The sequence below is a fragment of the Stylophora pistillata genome, chromosome 13, assembly GCF_964205215.1.
Source record: "Stylophora pistillata chromosome 13, jaStyPist1.2, whole genome shotgun sequence".
Taxonomy (NCBI): domain Eukaryota; kingdom Metazoa; phylum Cnidaria; class Anthozoa; order Scleractinia; family Pocilloporidae; genus Stylophora; species Stylophora pistillata.
Window position 1 is genome coordinate 8,980,791 of NC_142531.1, and position 21,377 is coordinate 9,002,167.

The 21,377-nt window shown below is 42.6% G+C and overlaps 1 protein-coding gene and 1 pseudogene across 2 annotated transcripts; both read right to left on the bottom strand.

Moving 5' to 3' along the window:
- Window positions 1-1,418: 1,418 nt before the first annotated feature.
- LOC111332376 (14-3-3 protein beta/alpha-B) lies at window positions 1,419-8,151 on the bottom strand. Of its 2 annotated transcripts, none has more exons than XM_022937692.2 (5): window positions 7,949-8,151; window positions 6,051-6,134; window positions 5,570-5,870; window positions 3,328-3,671; window positions 1,419-2,401 (listed from the first exon to the last, which is right to left on the bottom strand). In XM_022937692.2, the coding sequence occupies exons 2-5, from the start codon at window positions 6,124-6,126 to the stop codon at window positions 2,385-2,387; spliced, it is 738 nt and encodes a 245-aa protein (XP_022793427.2). In that variant the 5' UTR covers window positions 6,127-6,134; window positions 7,949-8,151; the 3' UTR covers window positions 1,419-2,384. The 2 variants fall into 2 exon arrangements, with proteins under 2 accessions (XP_022793427.2, XP_022793426.2); XM_022937691.2 differs by having other exon boundaries at window positions 7,944-8,151.
- Window positions 8,152-9,301: 1,150 nt separating this feature from the next.
- LOC148717494 (uncharacterized) lies at window positions 9,302-10,866 on the bottom strand (annotated as a pseudogene).
- Between the last annotated feature and the right edge of the window lie 10,511 nt (window positions 10,867-21,377).

Here is a 21,377-nt window from a genome sequence, read left to right on the forward strand (position 1 = left end):
GAAGACCGGGGTTACAATTCCTCGATAAAAGTGTTATCTATTGGGGGAAAATGTACTACAATAGTAATAGTAATATAGTAATATAGTAATATAGTTTATATCTGACCACTTGCAGCCCAGAGGCTGAATTACGGGTGCAGTGTAAGGTTGAGAACAGACGTCAGCATATCAGGCGCCTCTGGCAGCCGCTTCAGTCTATCGATCTCACCTTCCCACCCATCCCACCCCAGGGGAGGACATCCATCACACAGTAATCTCGTGTGTGGGAAATTAACGTCTCCTACCCCAACCCTGCAGGAGACGGGACCTCCATTTATTCGTCCCTATCCGAGAAGACTAGAATATCTAACCATTTCTTGATGTTATAGAAAGGTAGCAAATTCTTCTCAATTATTTTAAGACCTTGAGTGTTGGTCCGGCCGGGGCTAGAACCCTCGACCTCCCGCACAACAGTCCAGCGCTCTATCCACCGAGCTAACCGGGAGGCGGTTTAAATCAATAAGCCATCGACGGGGAAAAGCTATTTTGAAAGTTCCATAACGCGGTAACAATACACGGTTGGCGAAACGCATTTCACGGCCATGAACAGTAGCTTGCTGTCGCGGGATGTTTACGAAGAAGGGGCAGGCGGGTCACAGGTCTTACTAAAGGTTACCGAGCAGAGAGGCTCCACCTCCTTTCCTCTAAACGAGGTATACAACTCTGGTAGAGTGCTGTGTTGAAGCCAAAGCATGGGTAAATTATTTGCATGGTGCGTTCCAAGTGGTCGTTGAGATAATGCTGGAGGCTTATACTCCACACAGGACAGGTGTATTCTAGGACAGACCTGACCATGGCGTTATAAATTGCGACGAGGTGTGGCTGAGGGTCGCCAGCGCGTTTTAATACCCTCAGCAGGTACAGGCGCTTACACTCTTTGATTATCATCTCCTGCGTGTTGATATTCCATTTGAGGTTGTCACACAAGGTGACCCCAGTACTTTATGTGAATTCACTTTCTCGAGTGGAGTCTTTCCTCAGAAAGGAAATCAGCATTCCCTTGCATTTGTTCGGATTTGGGTTCACGAAGTTTATGTGCGCCCATGTTGAGCTCGGCATAAACAAATGGTAAACACCACAGCGTGCACCCATGAGCAAATGGTGGACGCTAAATTGACCAATCAGAGCGCGCGCTTTACTTTGGTTATGTTATAAATTGTGATGTCGTCCACTTACCTCCAGAGGAAGTATTTTCCAGTATTGATTGTGATTTTCTTTCAGATAAAGGAACTGTTTGATGACCAGTTCGCTTTTATATAACCCAAGGTGCTGTTTCAAAGGAGCGTGAAGAGAGCTGAAATAGAGGCCTGAAAAAGCGATGAGAGCGAGTGATGTGAGCGTGCCCCAACTCTCTTCACCGCTGAGTGCGAGTCATCATGTAAAGTTGTCAGGTGTTTATTTACAATAAAGTATCAGCTCTTGAGTTCAAGTTGGCAAAGCCAGGTACATTAATGATATTTCTCAGACAGGAGGCTACGTGTCATTCAAAGCTCTTTCTAACTTCCAATTATATTTTGTCTTCTTATTTCTCCCACTCCGCGGCCTTACTACAAAAATATAGACTGAAAGAATTAAGAAGCTTTAATCGAACTACAACTTTTAGTGAATTTTTCTTTCTTAACTTATTATTATTAGGGACCAATCGTTATTTATCGCCGAGTAGGATGGGGGGGGGGGGGGATTTTGGAAGGATTCCGTGTTTTTCAGGAGGACTGAGAGGGGGATCATTTGTCGCCACCACTCCCCTCCCCCACCTGACAGAGTATAAAGAGGCAGGCTTTAGAAAATTGACTGCCATATACTGCCAACGTTGGGGGAGGTAAGGAGGTTATTTTTGAGCAAAGCTGTATCCCTATAATCATATTGCTGACAGTTACGGTTTCCGTACGTTTCGAGGGGTAAAAACAAAGACGCCTCTTTTTTTTCAGGTTATCTCGCTCCAAGAACTGTAACTTTCATCAAATGACTAGTTTATCCCTGGAAAGAGGTTGTACCACAACTGAGGGTATGGAACCGAAAAGTGAAGCGTACATTAGACCGTCTAGTAACATTGCGAAAGAAAAAATTCTTACAGTCGGCGCTTCTTAGGCTAAAAAAACATCCTTAATTGTAGCCTATAATTAAGAATGCTACTGTTGACTGTGCTGTCATTAAAGTTTGTGTTACTTTTTTTCCATTTTATTAGAAGCTATCCAACTTCCCATTAATTTTCCTTCGTTTAAAGAAGGCCACATTCTTTTAGAAATAAAATGTTATTTCTATCATAAGTGTTTCAGTCATCATCAAGAATAATTTTTCTAAAGACCATGTAAGTTTTGTCGATGTTGACAATAGATATGCCTGACTCAGTCGTCCTCCACACCTGAAAATGAAAAATAGAATATTGCATTAATCAGTCATGCAGTTAACCCTCTCGCGCCCAAGTTGTGATTAGTTATTTTTCTTTACTGCCTCCCATATATCTCTCATGATGCTCTGAGTTCCAAAAATTTAGTATTGGATCAATAATCCCCTGATTTATATTTTTCTTTATTCTCATCATTTGTCTGCTTGATATTGTAGAGATGTTTTAGGGAGGAAAAATGTCTTCGGTACTCATAAGGACTCAAGAGACTTCCCCAAATAGGCAAGGAAATCCACCCTGACACTTTCGTAGCACCTTCGTACTAACCGAAATGCATGATTGGCGATCTTTCTTTTGCCTTAGGTTACCTAGGTAACAGTTTAGTGAGTAAATCACTTTTTTTTCTCTCTTTCTTCCGGACCAACAATGAGAGGGGTACACCGGAGGGGACAGTTCGTGTCCCGACAAATCTGTCTGGGAGTGTAGCTCTGACACACCTACAGAAATATTCCGGCAAAGGCCTTTTAATGGAACGCTTTACTAAGTTAAATCTAACCGTAACCCAATTTTCTGTAAAAAAAAATCGTTTCAAGGAAATTGTAATCACGTAAAGGTCTGCGCTTCTTTAGGGTCTTTAAGGAAGGGGTTAAAAGTCTCTTCGTTTGAAATCTGTTCACCCATGATTTACTTTCAGGTTGTCGAAACGTCGGTCACTAGCTAGTCACCCCCACCGACATCAGCCCTTCGCAGGAATACAATCACCCGGACGATTAAACTACACAATCACATTTATTATTATTATTATCATTATCATTATCGTTATCATTATTATTATTATTATTATTATCAATCCTGACTGAGAGTGCAATAGTGCAAAACCAAAGCGATATCGGATTGCTCTCGACTTTCAACTGAAAATCTCTCCAAGGTTGTGCCGCACTCACCTCCCTCCTGCATTTCCGAGGTCCATAGGGTCAAATTATCTCTGAGAAGCTGCATAATCAAAGTGCTCTCTTTGTATTGGCTTTCGTTTCCTTTGGGATCCAGATCATTCACGGCCTCCTCGAACGCCGCCTTCGCCAATTTACAAGCAGCATCTGGAGAATCTAGTATCTCATAGTAGAACACGGAGAAGTTGAGTGCCAAGCCCAGTCGGATGGGGTGTGTAGACTGCAGCCCGGAGGCAACTTCCTCTGCAGCTTTGTAGGCCTCCAACGCTTGGTTTGATGGGGTTTTACGTTCATCGCCTTGTAAAATCTCTGTGAGGTATCGGTAGTAGTCGCCCTTCCTGGAAATCAGGAAAAAAGAGGAAAGATCAATCGTGGCCAGGATACACCCACTCGTCTTCATCGGTAGCAGCCGAAGATCACAGAGCCGCCAGAGATATTGCTTGACTAAACTTCCCTCTCCCTACTCCCGCAGAATGGATCAGAACTCCACCTATAAGCGGACGGCCTAGCATTTTTCTCCCTCAAAGACCAAATTTCTGGAAGATGTTTGCCTTAAGGGCCATCTGATGTAGAGCGATATTCATTCATCAAGATAACTCCTCGAGACAAAGACAAGTGTTCAAGGAGCTATAATGAAAATTCAAAGTAAACACATACAAGGAAAAGTCCCGATTATCTAAGGTTTTGTATCTTATTGTCGATGATTGGTTGATTGGTTGAGGTAACAAACCGTCATGGTCAACCCCGCATTGGTTTAGGCACTCGGATGAAAATTGTTGCGCCAGTGATACCGCAACTCTCTCTCTTTGTTTAAGGGAAGACTTCCTCATGAACCAAAGTGGGCATAGCACTCCACTTTTTTTGGCATGTTGCATGTCCTGCTACCGTTTCCATGGGAGATTTTTTACGCTTAATTTACAATGCAGCTCACTGTGTCTTAGAGCTATATCCATCGCTTAGGCGTAAGAACGTTCTTTAAATTCGTTTCTAGGCGTGATTCTCAACTTGGGAGGTTAGGAGAACTTCAAGATAGGTTTCCAACATCACAGCGCGCTTATAATTAGCATCTCAGGTAGGTAAAGTCTGTTTACCAGCCTAGTGGCCCATTAGGCCGGTACTTAACTCCGGTTTCTGTAGCATGAAGCGACTAGGAGTGTTTCTACTCCCCCCTTGATGGGAAGCCAGTCCATCGCAGGGTTACCCCCAGCATTAAATTTGCCGGTACCCATTTATACACCTGGGTGAAGAGAGGCACTGTGAGAGTAAAGTTTCTTGCCTAAGAACACAACACAATGTCCCGGCCGGGGCTCGAACCCGGACCACTCGATCCAGAGTCGAGCGCACCAACCACGAGGCTCCCTAATTAGCATCTCAGCAAGTTCATAAAATGGGACTGACAGTTCACAACACGCTCTTCCCTAAAAATTGTACCTCAGCTTTGGCCATTAATCGCTGAGGCTAGACTGAAGAAAACAGAACTATGAAACCTAAGAATGGCCGAAGGGTTGGGACACGTGTCACATGCACTTTAAGGGCAACAGAGGACAGTAAGGGAGGAAGTGGAGTGGGGATGACTTTGCATCTCAGTTGGTTCAAAGAGTGGGATACAGTTAACGACATGTGCCACTCTTAAAATTACGCCGGCTTCGGCCATTAGTCGCTGACGTAAAACCAATGCGAACACAACTATAAAACCGGAAAAACGCCGAAGGGTTGGGAGATTTATTCATATGCAGTCTTCGGGAATCAGAGGAGAGTAAGGAAAAAAGATGGAGATAGTTTGATTGGTTGGAGAAAAGGAAAATGTATGGTGTCTGTAGGGGGAGGGGGTGAAATGAGAGTGCGCAAGGGAGTTCTGTCAAAGGAGAGCATATAAATAAAGAGATAGGCGAGGCAAACTCAATTTACTACCAAGGGACTGGTCATTATCTCTCGCCGGATGGGGGAGGGGGGAATTAGGGGGAGTTTTGTTAAGTCACAATAACATTTACCTGAACTCCCCATAGGGCTCTGAAGTAATGTAATGACCACCCTCACTGGCAGGCAGTTTTCTATATTCTCCCCTTTGAACTCTTGTAAAGACCAACTAACCCTCCATCGTTTTTCCCGAAAAAACTGGTGATGTCTCCGAAGAATCCTGTGACCCCCACCCACCCCCCCCCCCTTACGGTGATAAACGATGAGTGGTCCTTAACATTAAAATATCACCCATTTGATTAAACTCAAATTCACTTACATTTTATAGAAAAATACTTTAGACTCATCTGTGTCAGCGTTCGGTATGAGATGATCATCTAAAAGTTTCAAAATTCCAGAAGATATTTCTTGTATCTCCTTCTCTACTTTCTCTCTGTATTCTGTGGCAGTTTTTTTGCTCTTAGGGTCCTCCTCGTGCTTTGCCTCAAGGCCACTGAATATTCTCCACGCTGCACGTCTAGCACCGATGACGTTTTTGTAGGCCACAGACAGCATATTTCGCTCCTCCGTCTCCAGGACTTTAGATATTACCACTATGCTTTTCATAGCTTCAAGCATGTCTTAAGTAAAAAAATGTAGAAGGCGCGTCTATCAATAGCGTTTATTCTCAGCTGTAGAATGAAAAGTCTGCTAAAATTACGACAATTCAGATAAGTCTTGGTTCCCATTAGCGATGTAACGATGAGACTTAGAACGCTTTTCGACTAAAACACGCACGAGAAATAAAATGGGTTACTCACCATCATATCTTTCTGCCTGCTCAGCCAGATTAGCTATTATCAACAGCTCACACTTGTCCTTGGTTCCGCTCATCATGTCAAAGTCTAACGATCGAAGGAAATGAGGAGATAAATTAAATTACTTCGATTTTAATAAAAGATAATAATTCATCAGATCGGAAAGGCGTTTTCTTATCCTCAGCCTTCTTCTCTATTCCAGCGCTATAATCGTCGCCATCGGTCACTCGCGAGAAGGAAAAGAAAAACCAAAGAGGCGTGGCTAGGTGCGAGTGACGTCAGCCTTCAATCCACTTGTTCACAGGCTACAGAGAAAAAAACTGAGTCGATAAAAGGCTTGAGAACAGAACGCGTGCTCTTCTTTATTTTGCACTTTTTCTCCACTCTGATATCGACTGCATTCCGATTTTGAGCCAGGTTGAAAGACAGTATTTGAATTAAACTCTGAGTTTTGTTCCATCGTTATCAGTGAAATCTGAGGAAAAGGATCGTGGAAAAGTAACTCGAGCTGCTCTTTTCATTTTCGCGAAGAAAAACAAAACAAAAAGATAGAAGTTAGGAAAACCCGTCAGTCTAGGTTGCACTTTGCTGGTCACGGTTTAAATGATTCGCACCAAACTAGCACTCAGCTGCCCTTCAAACCGTACGTTAAGTTCACGGCCATGCCATTTTCGTTTGTCAAGAATCGCGAAATGTCAAGTTCTTATCAGGAAATTATCTTCTTGTTAGCTTGTGCCGTGTTTTGAAAGCTACGGCGTTCTTCAGTCTTGGCATTACGATGGTAAATATTTTTGAAAGCCAATCGAATTATCTTGAGAGCCCCTATGTAACTGAAACTTTTCGAGCATCATTAACAAAAGTAATCAAGCTAAAATTTCCTGAAGCCAATTAATTACAGTAAAGGGACTAAAGGATTAAATCTGTCTAAAAAAAAAAAGCAAACAGGATTTTATCGTAATATCAACTCTTCTTATGGAAAATAGATTTAAATACTAAAGAATGTAAATGCATCGAGCAATTCTGAAGGATTGGGCGTCTCTCTTATTCAAGCATTACTGATCATAACTTTTGGTATTATCATATCCCATATTATGTTCAGAAGCTCTATGTAGCCGTAAATACAAATAGTTTGTGTGGGCTAGCCCGCGGTAATAAAATTCCTTATCCGTCATCGTATCTGTCGCCTGACTGCCATACGCGTATTTGCATGTCACAATAATGTCTGCAACATTGTAAGCGGAACAACACAAAACTCAAAGATTCGAACGTGTACATGCTTGATTGTCTTTCAGAAAAACACTTTTGTGTGTTTGCTCTCGCATTAAGAACCTAAAATTCTTGCTCCCACCGTGTAACAAGAAAGATTTGGCGTTTAACATCAAATGTTCAGCTCGCGTGATCAATTATTGGTTTTTTTTTTTGTCACAACAAGCGATATTACCTACATCAAGGTCGTAAAGTAAGTCGAGCGTGGAATTAAATCACGGAAAATGGCTGGCTTTAAACTATACAGTGCCCTCTTAATTTTCTTACCTTTCGTGCGTGGGTGAGTTTAAAAAAAGCCCTGAGGAAATCATCAACTGCAACTGATCGTGTTAATGGCAACTCTTTTTAGAGGGGACAGTTCAGTAACTTTGATAATGATATGGAAGTTGCTTAAAACACTGGCGAATATTACAAACACCGTCCCTGATTTGCAGTCGTGCTTATAGGTTAACTTTACTACGACATTATACTTTAATCGCACCAGCAGATCTGAGGCTAAGATTTACTGCCGGTAAATGTGAAGTTAACAGTCGTGGCATGCTCATGAAAGAAACAGACGCGAATCAATTTGTAATCGGCACGCCTGTTAGACTTCACGGACATGAACCGAAGGAAAGTGCCACCACTTACCGTACCAAAAAAAAACGTCCGATTTCGTTTCTTCAGCGAGCTTCTTTGTTTTTCCTCCCACAACCGATCGAACCGTAACCAATGACTGAGTGAAGTAGGATGTATATAAACACTACAGGCACTGTTGATTAAACTTGAACTTGTGGAACGTCCACAATAATTGTAATGAAGGGCTCTTTTTGTTCGACGATATGACCTTGTGGGTCATTGAAGCTAATTTAAGATCTCACTGGGACCCAAACTACCAGGCCGTGCATGTTTGTTATACACGACCCATCACATTTTGTCGAGAGGGTTCTAGGGTTCGGTAGAGACTGTTTCCTTACTCGGAACTGGTCAGCTCAGACGACCACCATAAATCGTATAATATTATCCAAGCTTTAATAATTATTCGATCTAAGAGAAATACATTTGTAATTGGAAATCAGTAAAACACAAATTAAGTCTTAATCATGATCTCGTGGCAAAATTCAAGAAAAACATGATCGGAAACTTACTTCTGTGGCGGGTCGTAAAAACAGGTTTCTCGCTTCAGGTTAGCAGATTCGGGTAAGCGAACAGATTATAAAAACCGACTTCTCTCTCTTACTGATTCTTCTGAAAAAACTGGTTAAAAACACGACAAGCTAACACTCCTATTTACTAAACGAACTGAACAGAGACCAGCGCTTGCATTGTAATGTCTCTCTATTAAACGATTAGCTTACTAAAAGAAGAAGAAGAAGAAGACCTCGAGGTTTCGAAAGGATGGCGATAGTTTAGGGGGTTTTAGGCCCGAGTCCTTTGCATTCGCAATGGGTGGTAAGTATTTCTTGTCTATTGGTCTTCACTCTCTTGATAGAGACTGCAATACTACTGCTTTTTTAAAAGTTTTTCCTTGTTTTTTTTTTATTGTGTTTTATTTTTGTATAGATCAAACTGATTCACAATTGGCGAAACAGCGCATTTTTTTTTTTTTACGGGCTATAAGTAGGGTAGGTCGACCAATCAGACCACAGAATTTCCTTTCGAATACGAGTATAATAACGATGTCTTTTATCTGACTTCTGTTGGACAAGATAACCTTTATTGAGTAACTTCATACAATCCGGAATCTAACATGAAAGTGTATAAAACTGAAAGTAAAAATAAAAAATCTTGCAAGTTACAATTCTCTTTTTAAGAAAAAAATATCACTAGCCTAAACTACATAATTATATGGCTATGAATAATAAAATTATAATGTGTTGCTTAGGTGGTCTATATCTTACTTTAAGTCTCTTGGCAAAGGAAATACAAAGTCTTCAATAGTTCAACGCAAAAGTATAATAAGAAAAATTTACTATAAACATAATAAAAATAATCTATAACTGATGAGTTTAAGGAAGTCTTACTCGACCCTTCTCTACTTCCAGGTATTTGTCTTTAATGTCTAAGTTCCTCCTTCTCGGGGTTCTAGATCCCCTTAGACATTGGCGCGCGATCCGCAAAATTGCTAAGGACTCTTTCGCCCTGACCCATGAAATTGTTGCGGTGTAGCTCTCTTGCTTTTTTGCAAATAATGGCTCGGCTAATCTTGAGTGGTACCTCAGGCATTCGTCAGCCATCTCCCCCGTCGTTGTAAATACCAGTGGGGTGAAAGTGCCTTGCTCTACTTCTGTGACACGAGAGTTGTATTTTCGCTTCTTTTCATTTTCCTGAATCCTGTAAATCTGCTTGGGGCTAAGATCTCTGTGTGAGTCTGCATTGGGATGACACACCCTTATATCGAAAAAAGCAGCCCTCGGTCGCTCCCAGAAACCCCTACAGTGGACGTCGAGGCGTGCGTCAGGGGCTAGGCTAGTCCCTCTGGCATATTCTTCGCCTGTAATAGGTTGTAAAGCCGGTTGTACCTGCACATCGTAACAAACCATGTCAAGCAGCTCGGCCTGTACATCGCGTACTTCACTGTGGCGCTGAATGACTAAGGCTCCACGCTGGCAGATCATTGCGTGATCCACTGTAAACAAGCTCCCACAAACGCATACTGATGGATTATCGGGTATTTGCCAATCATATCGAAGTGTCACAGCGTCCCGAAATTCCCGCTTGTAGAGATCATGTCTTTGAGAGGAATAACTGTAAGCCAATTGGATGCGCCTTTTTCACAGGCCAGGTCTACGGCTCTCTCTCTCTGGCAATAAGGCCTTCACCTCCTCAAGCTTTTCTTTTAATCTATCATCCTTTTCTTTCCGGGTGACGTAAACCAGTCGTTGTACCTCGGCCTTTTCTTGGGTCTCATGGGATTGCGCCTCTATTTTGCTTACAAGTGGAGCGTTTACCCCTGAACAGACGCTGAATACTCCACATCCGCAGTATCAGATGGATTACTGAGCCCAAGGCCTCCCATACGCACATGCAATGCTACTAGACTACGCTCTTCCTCAGAACAGTTACGTTCTATGAGCGACGGTATAAGTACATCCGAGATTGCACGCTCTAAAGGCTGCAGTAGGTTCTCAATATCCGGCAGTGTTCTCATAAAGTACGTCCACCGGTGTCGAAGCCCAAATGTGAATGCTGCGTAGCTAGCTTGTGGCTGAGATCTTGCAAACTCCACCAACCTCGTCACTTCTTTCACCCAATCTTCCACCTTGCTACCCACATATTGCTCAAGATAAGACCGAGAGCCCAGCGCAGCGCCAAGGTGTTTGCGTCCCTCGGTCGTGATGTTGATACCAGTCCCTGCAAACATTTCTTTCGCGCGGCCTTCCTTTCCCGGCTTAACAACAAGCCAGCATTTTTTGGAGTTAGGATAGTATCCAAGGGTCGGACCAGCATCTCTCAAGTCATCCCACTATTGCTTAACCTCTTCTAGGGATCCTGCTCCAGTAACATCATCCGCGAACCAGCATTGTTTTGCAGTACTTCGACTTTGAAGTAACGACATTAACGGTTGTAGCATACATTGACATACCTAAGAGGTCTCCCTGTGTGGTTCCTTCTGCAGATTTAAGCTCACTACCAACAACCACAAAAAGGCGCACAGGAACTCGATAAGTGTTAGTTACATAGATGGCGATCAATGGGCATAGCACTCTGATGTTATTAAGCGCAGCCGCTCTGTTTAGTGAATTGAAGGCGTTGGAGGCATCAACTAGTAAGGCGGTATCAGTTTCATCAAAGATATTGCGCATGGCATGTATTGCGGCTTCCCCGCCACTCTTTTGACCAGCGAAGACCTACATGGCCCCACGAGCGTTGATCACATCTTGTTTTGTGACTCTTGTAACGCATTTGCCAATTATTCTTCTAATCACCTCGCCCACACCAATTGGGCGCACCTCGCCGTTACCCTTGTCGAGCGGAATAAGGCGACTGGCCATGATAGGTTCAATGGTCAGCAGATCAACAAATTCCGTGTACAGTCTTCTTGTGAGTGTAGCAATAGACTCACATAGGTTGATACTTGATCTCTTAAAAGACTTGCATGTCAAGATTCTCTTGAAGCCATTGGCATCCACACCCGAGTGGCCGCCAGACCCCTTAGTTCTTAATGCAGCTTCTCTCACAAGCTCTTCATTAATCCCTTGAAACACTAAGTCAGGTATATCTTCCACAGGCCCGAACAGCATCGACCCTAGCTTGGCCCTCTGCGCATCAGCGTGTTTTTTTCTCAGTTGTCTCACAACATCGTCGGTCAGCGGTAATACTTCTCCGCTATCATCCTGACTGAGATATCGCAGGCCGAATTAATCTGGTCATACATGACCAACTTTGCAAAAATGCGTGCTTTATTTGGTGGATCATTCTTGTTAATTCGACTTTGATAAGCGCCGTTGGATCATTCTCCCTTCGCGTAATAGGGACTCAATCTCGCCATTTCTCCACAGTATTAATCGTTTCTCAAGACATTCTTGATGTTCCTTTGCTTTCGACCTCTAACCAGGCTTTTGTAGCGCAACAGCGAGAAGAGCAATAGCGGCTTTTAGCGCAAGGTGTTGCATGGGTGATCTATTGTTCCAATCGTCAATGTGCTTCGTTAACCGGTCAATAAAGTCGCGACCATTTTTACCGTCTGGAACTAAAATAGTGCTTCTTCTCCAAGTTGTTACTTCATTGTATGCATCATCAATTGTAGCAGTGATGATTGTTATAATTTCCCCGTTGGAATTTCGGCCCCAAATAACCGATAATGGCAAGTTGACAGTCTTATAATTGGGTAAACACCCAGGAACACCATCAGACACATCCGGCCAATCAACCATTGTAGCTCTGCTTTCCTTTGGGGTTTGCTGTGGCTCTGCGTTATGTAAATTAAAGCCTCTTGTTGGATAATTAGCATTTCGATTTTCTCTATCATTTTTGGTTGTTTTGAATTTCATTTTCAATATTTTCCTTACTAGAATATTCACTTGTAAATGTAATATTCCCCAAATCCTTGACTATTCTCTCTTTGATGGTTAGGTCTGTTCCATTATCTCTTATTTTCTCTAGCCTGGAAAGACAGACAGACAGACAGCCTTTATTTTAGCACGATAGTAATGAAAGCTATGCAGCCTGGTCCCGTAAGTTTTAGCTCTTCAAATGTAAGTTCTTCTATCCCATATCATCCCACAACTCTTTCATAACACCAATATATCCTCTCTTCTTTCCACTCTCATTGCAAGGAGGATTCTCCGAAGAAACAAGCTCCAGCGCCTTTTTCTTGCACTCCAAAACTTCTTTGTTCATTTGTTCTGTCTCCAATTTACTTTCAGCTTTCTCGCCTGACTTGACATGGCTGGTAGCCTTTGAAGCTATTTCGATACTTTTACCTTGCGTCTCTTGCCAGGAATAATCAGCATCGGATAAATCCTACCCTCGTACACATTTCCTTGGTATGATATACTTTTAAAGAGGCAATAGCAACAAGTATAATACTTCTATAGCAACAAGTATAATACTTCTATTTATACTTAAGTCAAGAAATATCACCAATTGAAAACCCTCAATTCTCGTTTACGTAAAATCTTCCAATCGTTTTATCAGTGGACTACCATGTTCTTTATACCCTGTTCTATGTTCCAAAGGTTTTTGTGGTGATTTCGTGGCAAATTATCTTCAATGTGTCCCAAGAACACCAAGAAGTTTGATAGAACCCTTTAACACACGGTTTCTCGATAGATGAAATAACAAAAATAGGCAGTTAAGACTGCATATGGCTACTGCTGCCGCATCCCACATATCTATGTACCTTATTCCGCAACAGAAAAATTAAGATAATTCAAAAATACATTGACTAATTGATACTCAACCAATGATTAAATGGTAACAAATAATCAAACTAAAAACAATGATAATAATATAATAATAAATTATAATATAATAATAAAAAGAGATCGTTCGTATTCTGTTGTTACATTTACTCACTTTAAAGGCCAAACGGGACAACACCATGGCCATAGTGTTGTATGGCTTCGCCTCCATAGCTAGGACAGTGGCCTGGCCGGCCTTATAAAAAGCAATGATGAACAGAAAACACGGTTTCTCGATAACTTGAACCCACTTGAAGTCTTAGAACTAGCATCCCTTCGCTAGTGAAACGCCTTTTACAAAACCTTCCGTTACCGAAAAAATTTCCTTCCAAGGGGGTCCAATAAATCGGGATTCTGCTCCTCAATAATCCCAGACCATAGTCAATGAGTCCGTCCCTGCATCCTTGCATCCTGATTTTGATCTCAGTTCGTTTCCGGGGATCTGGGTATATATTCCAAAAAATAACATGGCGGCGTTTAGGGTCGTTTTTGCGGCAGACCAGAAGTCATCGATTTACGACTTAAAAAATGCTATTCAAGCTAATGGACTTTTCTCCCTGGAGGTAAAATATTTTTAAATATTCAGAATTACATAAAAAGGTAAGTAACGGAGCTTTTTACAACATCGAACAAAACAAATTACAAAACAAAACTTAAAAAAAAAATTTGCACAGTGGACAAGCTGACGTTTGAACTGTGGCACTAATCCGAACCGCGTTATGAGAAATTTTGGGTGAATTTTGAAATGGGTAATCACTTTCTGAGCACCTGCGCGCCTTCCAGTGGCCCCCCTCCTCCATTCGTGTTCTGTAGCTTTCTCTATATTAATACTGTTCTAGAAGGCATCATATTATATCAAAATTCATTACCTGACGAGGAAATTCCGCGTTAAATTGCACACGAAAACCGATATCGCACGAATCGCGAAGCGATTCGTGCGATATCGGTTTATAAGTGCAATTTAACGCGGAATTCACGAGTCAGGTAATGAATTTTCCTTCAATCGCATCATTGAATAAAAATAGGAAAACAAGAAAACAGTAGTAATATTATGTTGTTTGTTTTCATCCTGAGCGCGCGCCCCAGAAAGCCATTTTGAAGTCAACTTGTCAGAACTGTCATTGGGTTAGCGAATAGGAAGCAAGGTCAGTCGTGCACGTTAGAACCTTCGACATCTTTTATTTGAACCTCGTTTTTACATTCGGTTTCAAACTTTTTAAACAGGCTTCACACTATTTAAGGATGATGGTGGTGTTTCACTGAATTTACAAGCCGTTTATTTTTAACATCTTTTTTTTCAAATTTCCACTGAATTTGCTCGAGAAGGAAAATAATTTACCCCTTTTATCACTTTGGTGGCAAAACGGAAAGAAATGAAGTGTGCAAGCGAAATCACTGAGAGTTTTACATTGCGATTAATAAAAGGTAAGTACCTTGAAGTGTAAATACGTGTATTGATATTTTATTCCTTTAAAAACAAAGAAGTGTTTCATGAAAAGTCCAAAAACTTTGATCTTTTTATTTGTAGAAACTCACTACAGGCAACTGCCATTAGCTGAATCGTTGGGATGAGCATTCAACTGAAAGTTGATGGAAATGTTCACTGGCTGAGTTGTTGAACGATGCATTGGTGAACAGTCCACCTAGAACTCTTGCTGTTAGACCATCACTACTGTTATTCATTGTTGTTGTGTTATTGCCGACTACTGATGGAAGTGCAAGGCTGTTGACATCAATTTCTCGCAAAGCCTCAGTGCGTGGACATGGACCGCCGCTGGCGTTGGCAGCTGTGACAGTCGAAGTAGTACGACTGAAAACCCAGCCAACTTGCTTGACATCCTTCCTTGTTTTTCAAAAAGGTTACGGCGTGGGGGGGGGGGGGGGGGGGAGAGAGACAGGGAGGTTGGAGTCTCCCACTTCCCGTGGCACGTTCTCCCGCCTCCCGTACTTGTGTGCCCCCTTGCCTCCCGACTCTCGCCCTCCATTGTGTTGCTCTCGTCTTCAAGTTAATCAAGAGGATCAGAAACCCAGGTTTAACTTTCAAACAGGGCTAAAAGTTAATATTCTTGTTCATTTCGGCTGGCCTTCGTTTTGGCTGGGGATCTTTAGTTCCCGATGAAAGCAGCTACTACTGGTCAGTTTTCTTACTAAACTAAGTTTCACTAACCGGGTTATCACAGTTTGATCGTCGCTTCTGACATCTCGTCATAGAGACGAGAGTCTCAGCTCACTATGTGATGTAATAGCTATTGCCAATTCAAAATCAAATGAAAAAATCAAGAGGTAAACGTAACGTTTAGAGTTTGCTTCTTCTGTATTCGTGCTTGCTTTCCCTTTTTGACGTAAGTAGGACTAAGTATTCGTACTTTAGTGCATCAATTGTTGAACCGTTTGCATTTTGAGCGTTCAATTTAATTGCTAGTGAAGCATGACTGAACAGTCTTGTTCGACCGATTATCAGATTTGTTCGATGGGTTGAAATCGTCTTTTAACCTTTGCGGTTAGAAAAAGTCTTCTATGCGCCGGGGAGGCCGCACTGACCTCTTCCTGCTCCAAATTTTTGTTAGAACATAGCTAGCAGAACCGCGCAATCAAATTTAATATTTGTAAGCGTGCTCAAAATCCCGATAGTGCACGCTGACGGCGTCAGCAAATCGCTTCGCCAGAAATTCTTTTCTCGCGCGAGCGGCCGATTGTTAGCGCGGGAAAAATAATATATTTCGCGACAATAATGGATATAAACGGAAACTCGGCCTACTAGTCCGAAAACGAAGACAATGTTTCGACCTTTTCCCTTGGGCTAGAGTTCTTAAATGAGGCAGAAAAAGAGAAAAACAAAGGAAAAGGAGACTCGGCATCAGCGCCGTCACGATTCGCTTCAACTGATATTGTTGTCCATTTTTCGCGTCGGATTTGATGCACAATTCTACCGGCTATGTTCTAAAACAATTGGTTCATGCTTTCAGCTGTGCACTATCGAGTTATGGAGCACGTGGGAAGTTTCGAGAACACTCAAGAAGCTAGAGTTGCCCTAGGCTATCGCCTCGGGCAACTCTTACGCTTCTTTCGTGCTCTCCAAACTTCCCGCGTGCTCCATAACTCGATAGTGCACGCTAAAGCATGAACCAATTGTTAATTAGAGCCTCTTCTTCCTCCGAGTCAAGATAACATTTTTGATTTTCTTCAGTTTCATTTGTTTCAAAATCACATTCCCCTCGGCAGTCTGAAAGGATCTGGCAAAATCTTTCTTCAGTTAGCTCTAAACGACCGTTGAATAATCGTATCGAATTTTCACCAATTTCACAAATAACGTCACTTTTCTTGCATTTTGCTTCTTCGCTAGATGTTTCGAAGAGAACACAGCTTTCATCTATTTTGACATATGTGGTACCAAAGAAATCATTTGCGCCTATCGCACGTAAAATGAAAATAGAGAAATAGTTGGATTTGCATTTGATTGGGTAAATTCTAGCATGTGATGACTGATATGTCTTGTGATCATACCCAGGCAAGAGTACGGGCTCTACATTGCTTCTATAGTTAGTACCTGATGGACGCACTGGTGTATCTACCTCCTTTTCAGAACTCACAGCCTTAAAAAGCTCCTGTATCGATGTAAGAGCTTGTTCCTCGGTGCTGTCGTGTGCATCCACTGAAGTGTACATATAGAAGGGGTGAGTGCCAGCTTTGTCTTTCGTGAAAGAATTTCGCACGGACTGTTGCCTGACCCCTCGTTCAAATTCATTTCTCCAATCGTTAAGGCGTTTAATGTCCTCTTTATTCAGGAACGTAGTTGGCTCTCGTGGCACCGGAAGAAAGTCTTCGTACTTGATTGAAAACTGTGATGGTAGCTCATTGTGTTGTTTCTCCCGAGTGAAGCAAATATAACCAGACCAAGCAATTCTCTTTAGGGTCTCATCTGCTGCGTCAACGAACTTCCTCGCAAAATCCAGCACAGTAGGTGTCTCTGTCACCTGTTGCATTTCACCATTGAAACACTCGTTAACGAGTGTAAGAAATATTCTTACATCAACCACTTCGAGCTGATGAGGACATTCTTTACTTAATCGCGTTCGGAGGCGATGGAGGAAGTTCTTGATAAAAGTTACTGAAGCGATTGTCTTCTCAGCTGGGGTTCCCTGCGTCTAAAAGTGGACCTTTCCGCACTCTCCGGCGCGCTCACTCAAGCGGCATTCCTTTGAAACAAGTTTGCACCACGAGGCAAAATCTTCAGTAATTTGGGAGGTGCAGTCATAAGGAGTGAGCTCCCAAGAAGGTCTTCCATGAATGGATTTTTCGAGGCACCAACGGAAAATGCTGAGACCGATTAATATGGTCTTTGACGACATTTGTCACAATTGACCTGAATGACCCTGAATCACTTTCTTTGTTGGAGATTTTCGACAGCTACAACTTATCAGACACTGTACATGTCATGCTATCTCATGACGAATGACGTAATCAATTTGAAGGGATTCACAAATTTACCGGAAGTAATGCTGTTTTTCCAGCCCGGATACAAATTTACGTTTTCTTGCCTCCGAAAATGTTTTTAGCATTGGTAGATGTTAACTGGAAATTTCAAAACCTTGCTAGATAAGTGTTTATGATTGAGTAATACTCAGTAATAAACAACAAACTATCGCCTTATTTATTTCTGCTCTCGGTTACCGCCCTCATGTCGATACCGCTTCCCGCCCGTCGTTCTCCCGCTTCCCTCCCTCTCCCGCCCCTTGTTCTCCCACTTCCCTCCTTCTCCCGCCCCTTGTTCTCCCGCTTCCCTCCCTCTCCCGCACCTTGTTCTCCCGCTTCCCTCCCTCTCCCGCTCCTTGTTCTCCCGCTTCCCTCCCTCTTCCGCCCCTTGTTCTTCCGCTTCCCTCGCTCTCCCGCTCCTTGTTCTCCCGCATCCCTCCCTCTCCCGCCCCTTTTTCTCCCGCTTCCCTCCCTCTCCCGCTCCTTGTTCTCCCGCTTCCCTCCCTCTCCCGCTCCTTGTTCTCCCGCTTCCCTCCCTCTCCCGCCCCTTGTTCTCCCGCTTCCCTCCCTCTCCCGCTCCTTGTTCTCCCGCTTCCCTCCCTCTCCTATCCCTTGTTTTCCCGAGCTCCCCCCCCTGTCCCCCTCCCCTATGGCTGTAGGTGGATATTGAACCCGGGTTGGTGTGACCTGTTAGCTCGGAGATTGTTTTTTCTGGGCCGTGCTCACAAGATTTTCTCGCTTTCGCGTTGTCACGAGCGAAAGAGGGTTTTCATGCCTCTCCAAGAATTTATAGTTCAGTTCAAAACAAGGAAGAAACTCAGGCTCACTTTGAGAAACGCTTTTTTGTTTCTGGTTCTTTAAAAGGTAACAATGGTTTTGAAAACATTTTAAATTGACTCAGAAACCAAACTTTGTAACGATTTGACGATAGTTGCTATGCTTACGTAGATGCGAAACAATTTCACTTAGCCTCGTTTTCAACTCGCAATTCTAAAGAAAAATTCATTACCTGACTCGTGAATTCCGCGATAAATTGCACTTGAAAACCGATATACTCCGCAAAGGACTAGAAATACGGAACGCTTTACCCCCCTTTAATTACCTCTCCATCCCAATTTATCTTCCCTCGAAGGAAAGTTTTCTCAATTACTCTAACGAAAACAAACAAAAAAACAAACAATTAACGGAAAAAAAAAACAAGAAAAGTAAACAAATGAACAATCCAAAAAACGGACAGTCGTCAGAATTTGTGATGTTCTTCAGTCTCGCCATCTGATATTTGTAATTTATTGATGGTTTACGAGTCATTGAAGGGACCTCTTGATTTTACCCCAGGGTATCTTAAGGTGTCCACACTACTTATTTCATATTTCAATATATTCTTTGTCAAGTTTATGGTTTTGAGTAAACTTGAACTTGACTCCATAAAGTTAGTGTGACGGAGTACTCTCCCGTTGAACGTTCCAAAACCAAAACAAGAGTGATCATAAAGTCCAAGCAGAAGAAAGAAATGTATCATTAGGAGCCAATGAAAACCCGATGTAAAAACAAACAACCTGCCTGAGGCGCGGGGAAACCCCAGTGATCAAGCTAGGAATGGTTTTAGTTTGCGTCTGATTAGTTAAGTGATTGGCGCGAACTTTCTTGACCAATCACAGAGTGTACAGAGGTCTACAGAAACGAAACCAATGCAATCCCGTATCGCTTTCGACATTTAGTTGAAGTTGGTTAACCAAATATTTATCTTCTTAGATTCCAGCAAATTAGTTTCATCAAAATTTATACGAACCCTCCTATTACGTATAATAATAATAATAATAATAATAATATTATTATTATTATTTTTATTATTATTATTATTATTTAAAACACGCGCAGGAGATTAAGAAGGAGGTGCGGAGGTGCCAAATTGAGAAGTTATAGGATAAGATCAGAAACCAACGATGGCAAGGGCGTCTTGTGACTACCAGGCTAGAGGATGAGAGTTTGAGTGCCGATAGGTGTTTCTGGTGGCTCACAGAGTGGAAGAACTACCCATCACACACAATTGCTGGACTCGTCGAGCTATACGAGCAGCTCTTGCTGACGCGAGTATACATTAGTCAGAAGACCCACACAAGCGGGGAAAGCGAGGTGAGGTGCAGATATGTATCTTATTAACCAAGCGCGAGGGCCGTACTGGGAGAATATCGGCCCGAGGTCTTGACAGTACGGACTGAGCGCAGCGAGGTCCGTACAAAAAAGAACGAGGGCCGATATTCTTCCAGTACGGTCCCGAGAAAGTTTGGTTAATAAGAGATTTATTATACGACTGAAGTTCAAAGGGACACAAGTGCGGTATCATTCGGGACCATTCGGACAGTGCCCGCTCCAATACTGAGAGAATATTGACTGGCAATAGAGCATTTTGATTGGTTGATTTTAGTTATTGGCCCTCTGACTGCCCGAGTCATGTAATAATATGTGGTAAGGCTCCAGAGAGCGTGGCTCATATCTTGTCAGGATGTGGTGCGCTGGTCCAGAGCAAGTATCTCTCTAGACACGACGCAGCACTGAAGGTACTGTTTTACGAGCTGTTGTATGATGAGAGAGTAAAAGACGAGATACCACCCTGGTACTCACCCGACAAGCCCAAGCCTGTGTATGAGTCAGAAAATGTTAAAGCTTATTGGGATGTCCCGATATACGCTGATCAACAAGAGGTCAGATGCAATAGGGTGGATGCACGCATTGTAAATCATATGTGCAAGAGAGTTGTGTTGCTGGAAATGAGCTGCCCGTGGGTTAACAATCGGACAAGAAAGGATGAAGAGAAGAAACTGAAGTACGGACCCCTTCGCTGGGAACTAAGGCAGCAGTTCCCATGCTACGAGGTGAAGCAATATAACATCATAATGGATGCCCTCGGGGGGTGGTCACGGGAGCTGGATGTCATGATGCGCGAGCTGGTGGGAGGCAGAAGCACAGACGTACTGCGAAAGATGCAGAGGGCAGTGCTCACGGGCACGCTGAATATTGCCCGGACTTTCAAGGTGGCAGTTTGAGTTCCTGTTAGAAGTAGGACCGTATACACAACGTAAAAGCTTTTTAGGATTAGCTAATGTACATTTATTTTCTACTCCGTGGCTCACAGGTTACGGTTTTCGCCCTGTGTTGCTTGATTAGAATGTAGCATTCAGTTGAATTCTCTGCGATAATAATAATAGTAATAATAATAATAATAATAATAATAATGGGATATAATAATGGGATGTGGTTGAAGACTGCTGCCAAGGAAAGGGATGTTGAGGAACTGAAAGCAGAGGAATGGCAAGGACGTTTGTTAACTGAGAGATGGGAGGATCAAGAAGTTGGGGATGAATGCTTTTCTTGGATGAGCGAGTGGAAGACTGCGCCGACTCACACCATAGCGGGACTGCAGGAACTATACCAGCAACTCTTACCAACTCTTAAACTTTTGGTTACAATAAATATATGAAAGTTCATATATTTTGAACTGCGGTATTAGATACGTATGATGCACGATCTTCACAGTAGAGAGCGCTATTTATGCAATAGCGAATATCAGACCTGAAAAAAATCAGGCCTGTACGGGATTCGAACCACTGACCTCTGCGATACTAGTGCACCGCTCTACCAATTGAGCTAACAAGCCAACTGCGAGCAGGCCGTTAAGTTAATTCGTAATAAATCCGTGATCTTAAAC

Coding starts and splice junctions, on each gene's coding strand:
- LOC111332376 (XM_022937692.2), bottom strand. CDS start 6,126: ATGATGAGCGGAACCAAGGACAAGTGTGAGCTGTTGATAATAGCTAAT. Junction 5,871..6,050: donor GCAGGCAGAAAGATATGATG/GTGAGTAACCCA, acceptor TTTTTACTTAAG/ACATGCTTGAAGCTATGAAA. Junction 3,672..5,569: donor AAAGTATTTTTCTATAAAAT/GTAAGTGAATTT, acceptor CCTGATTTCCAG/GAAGGGCGACTACTACCGAT.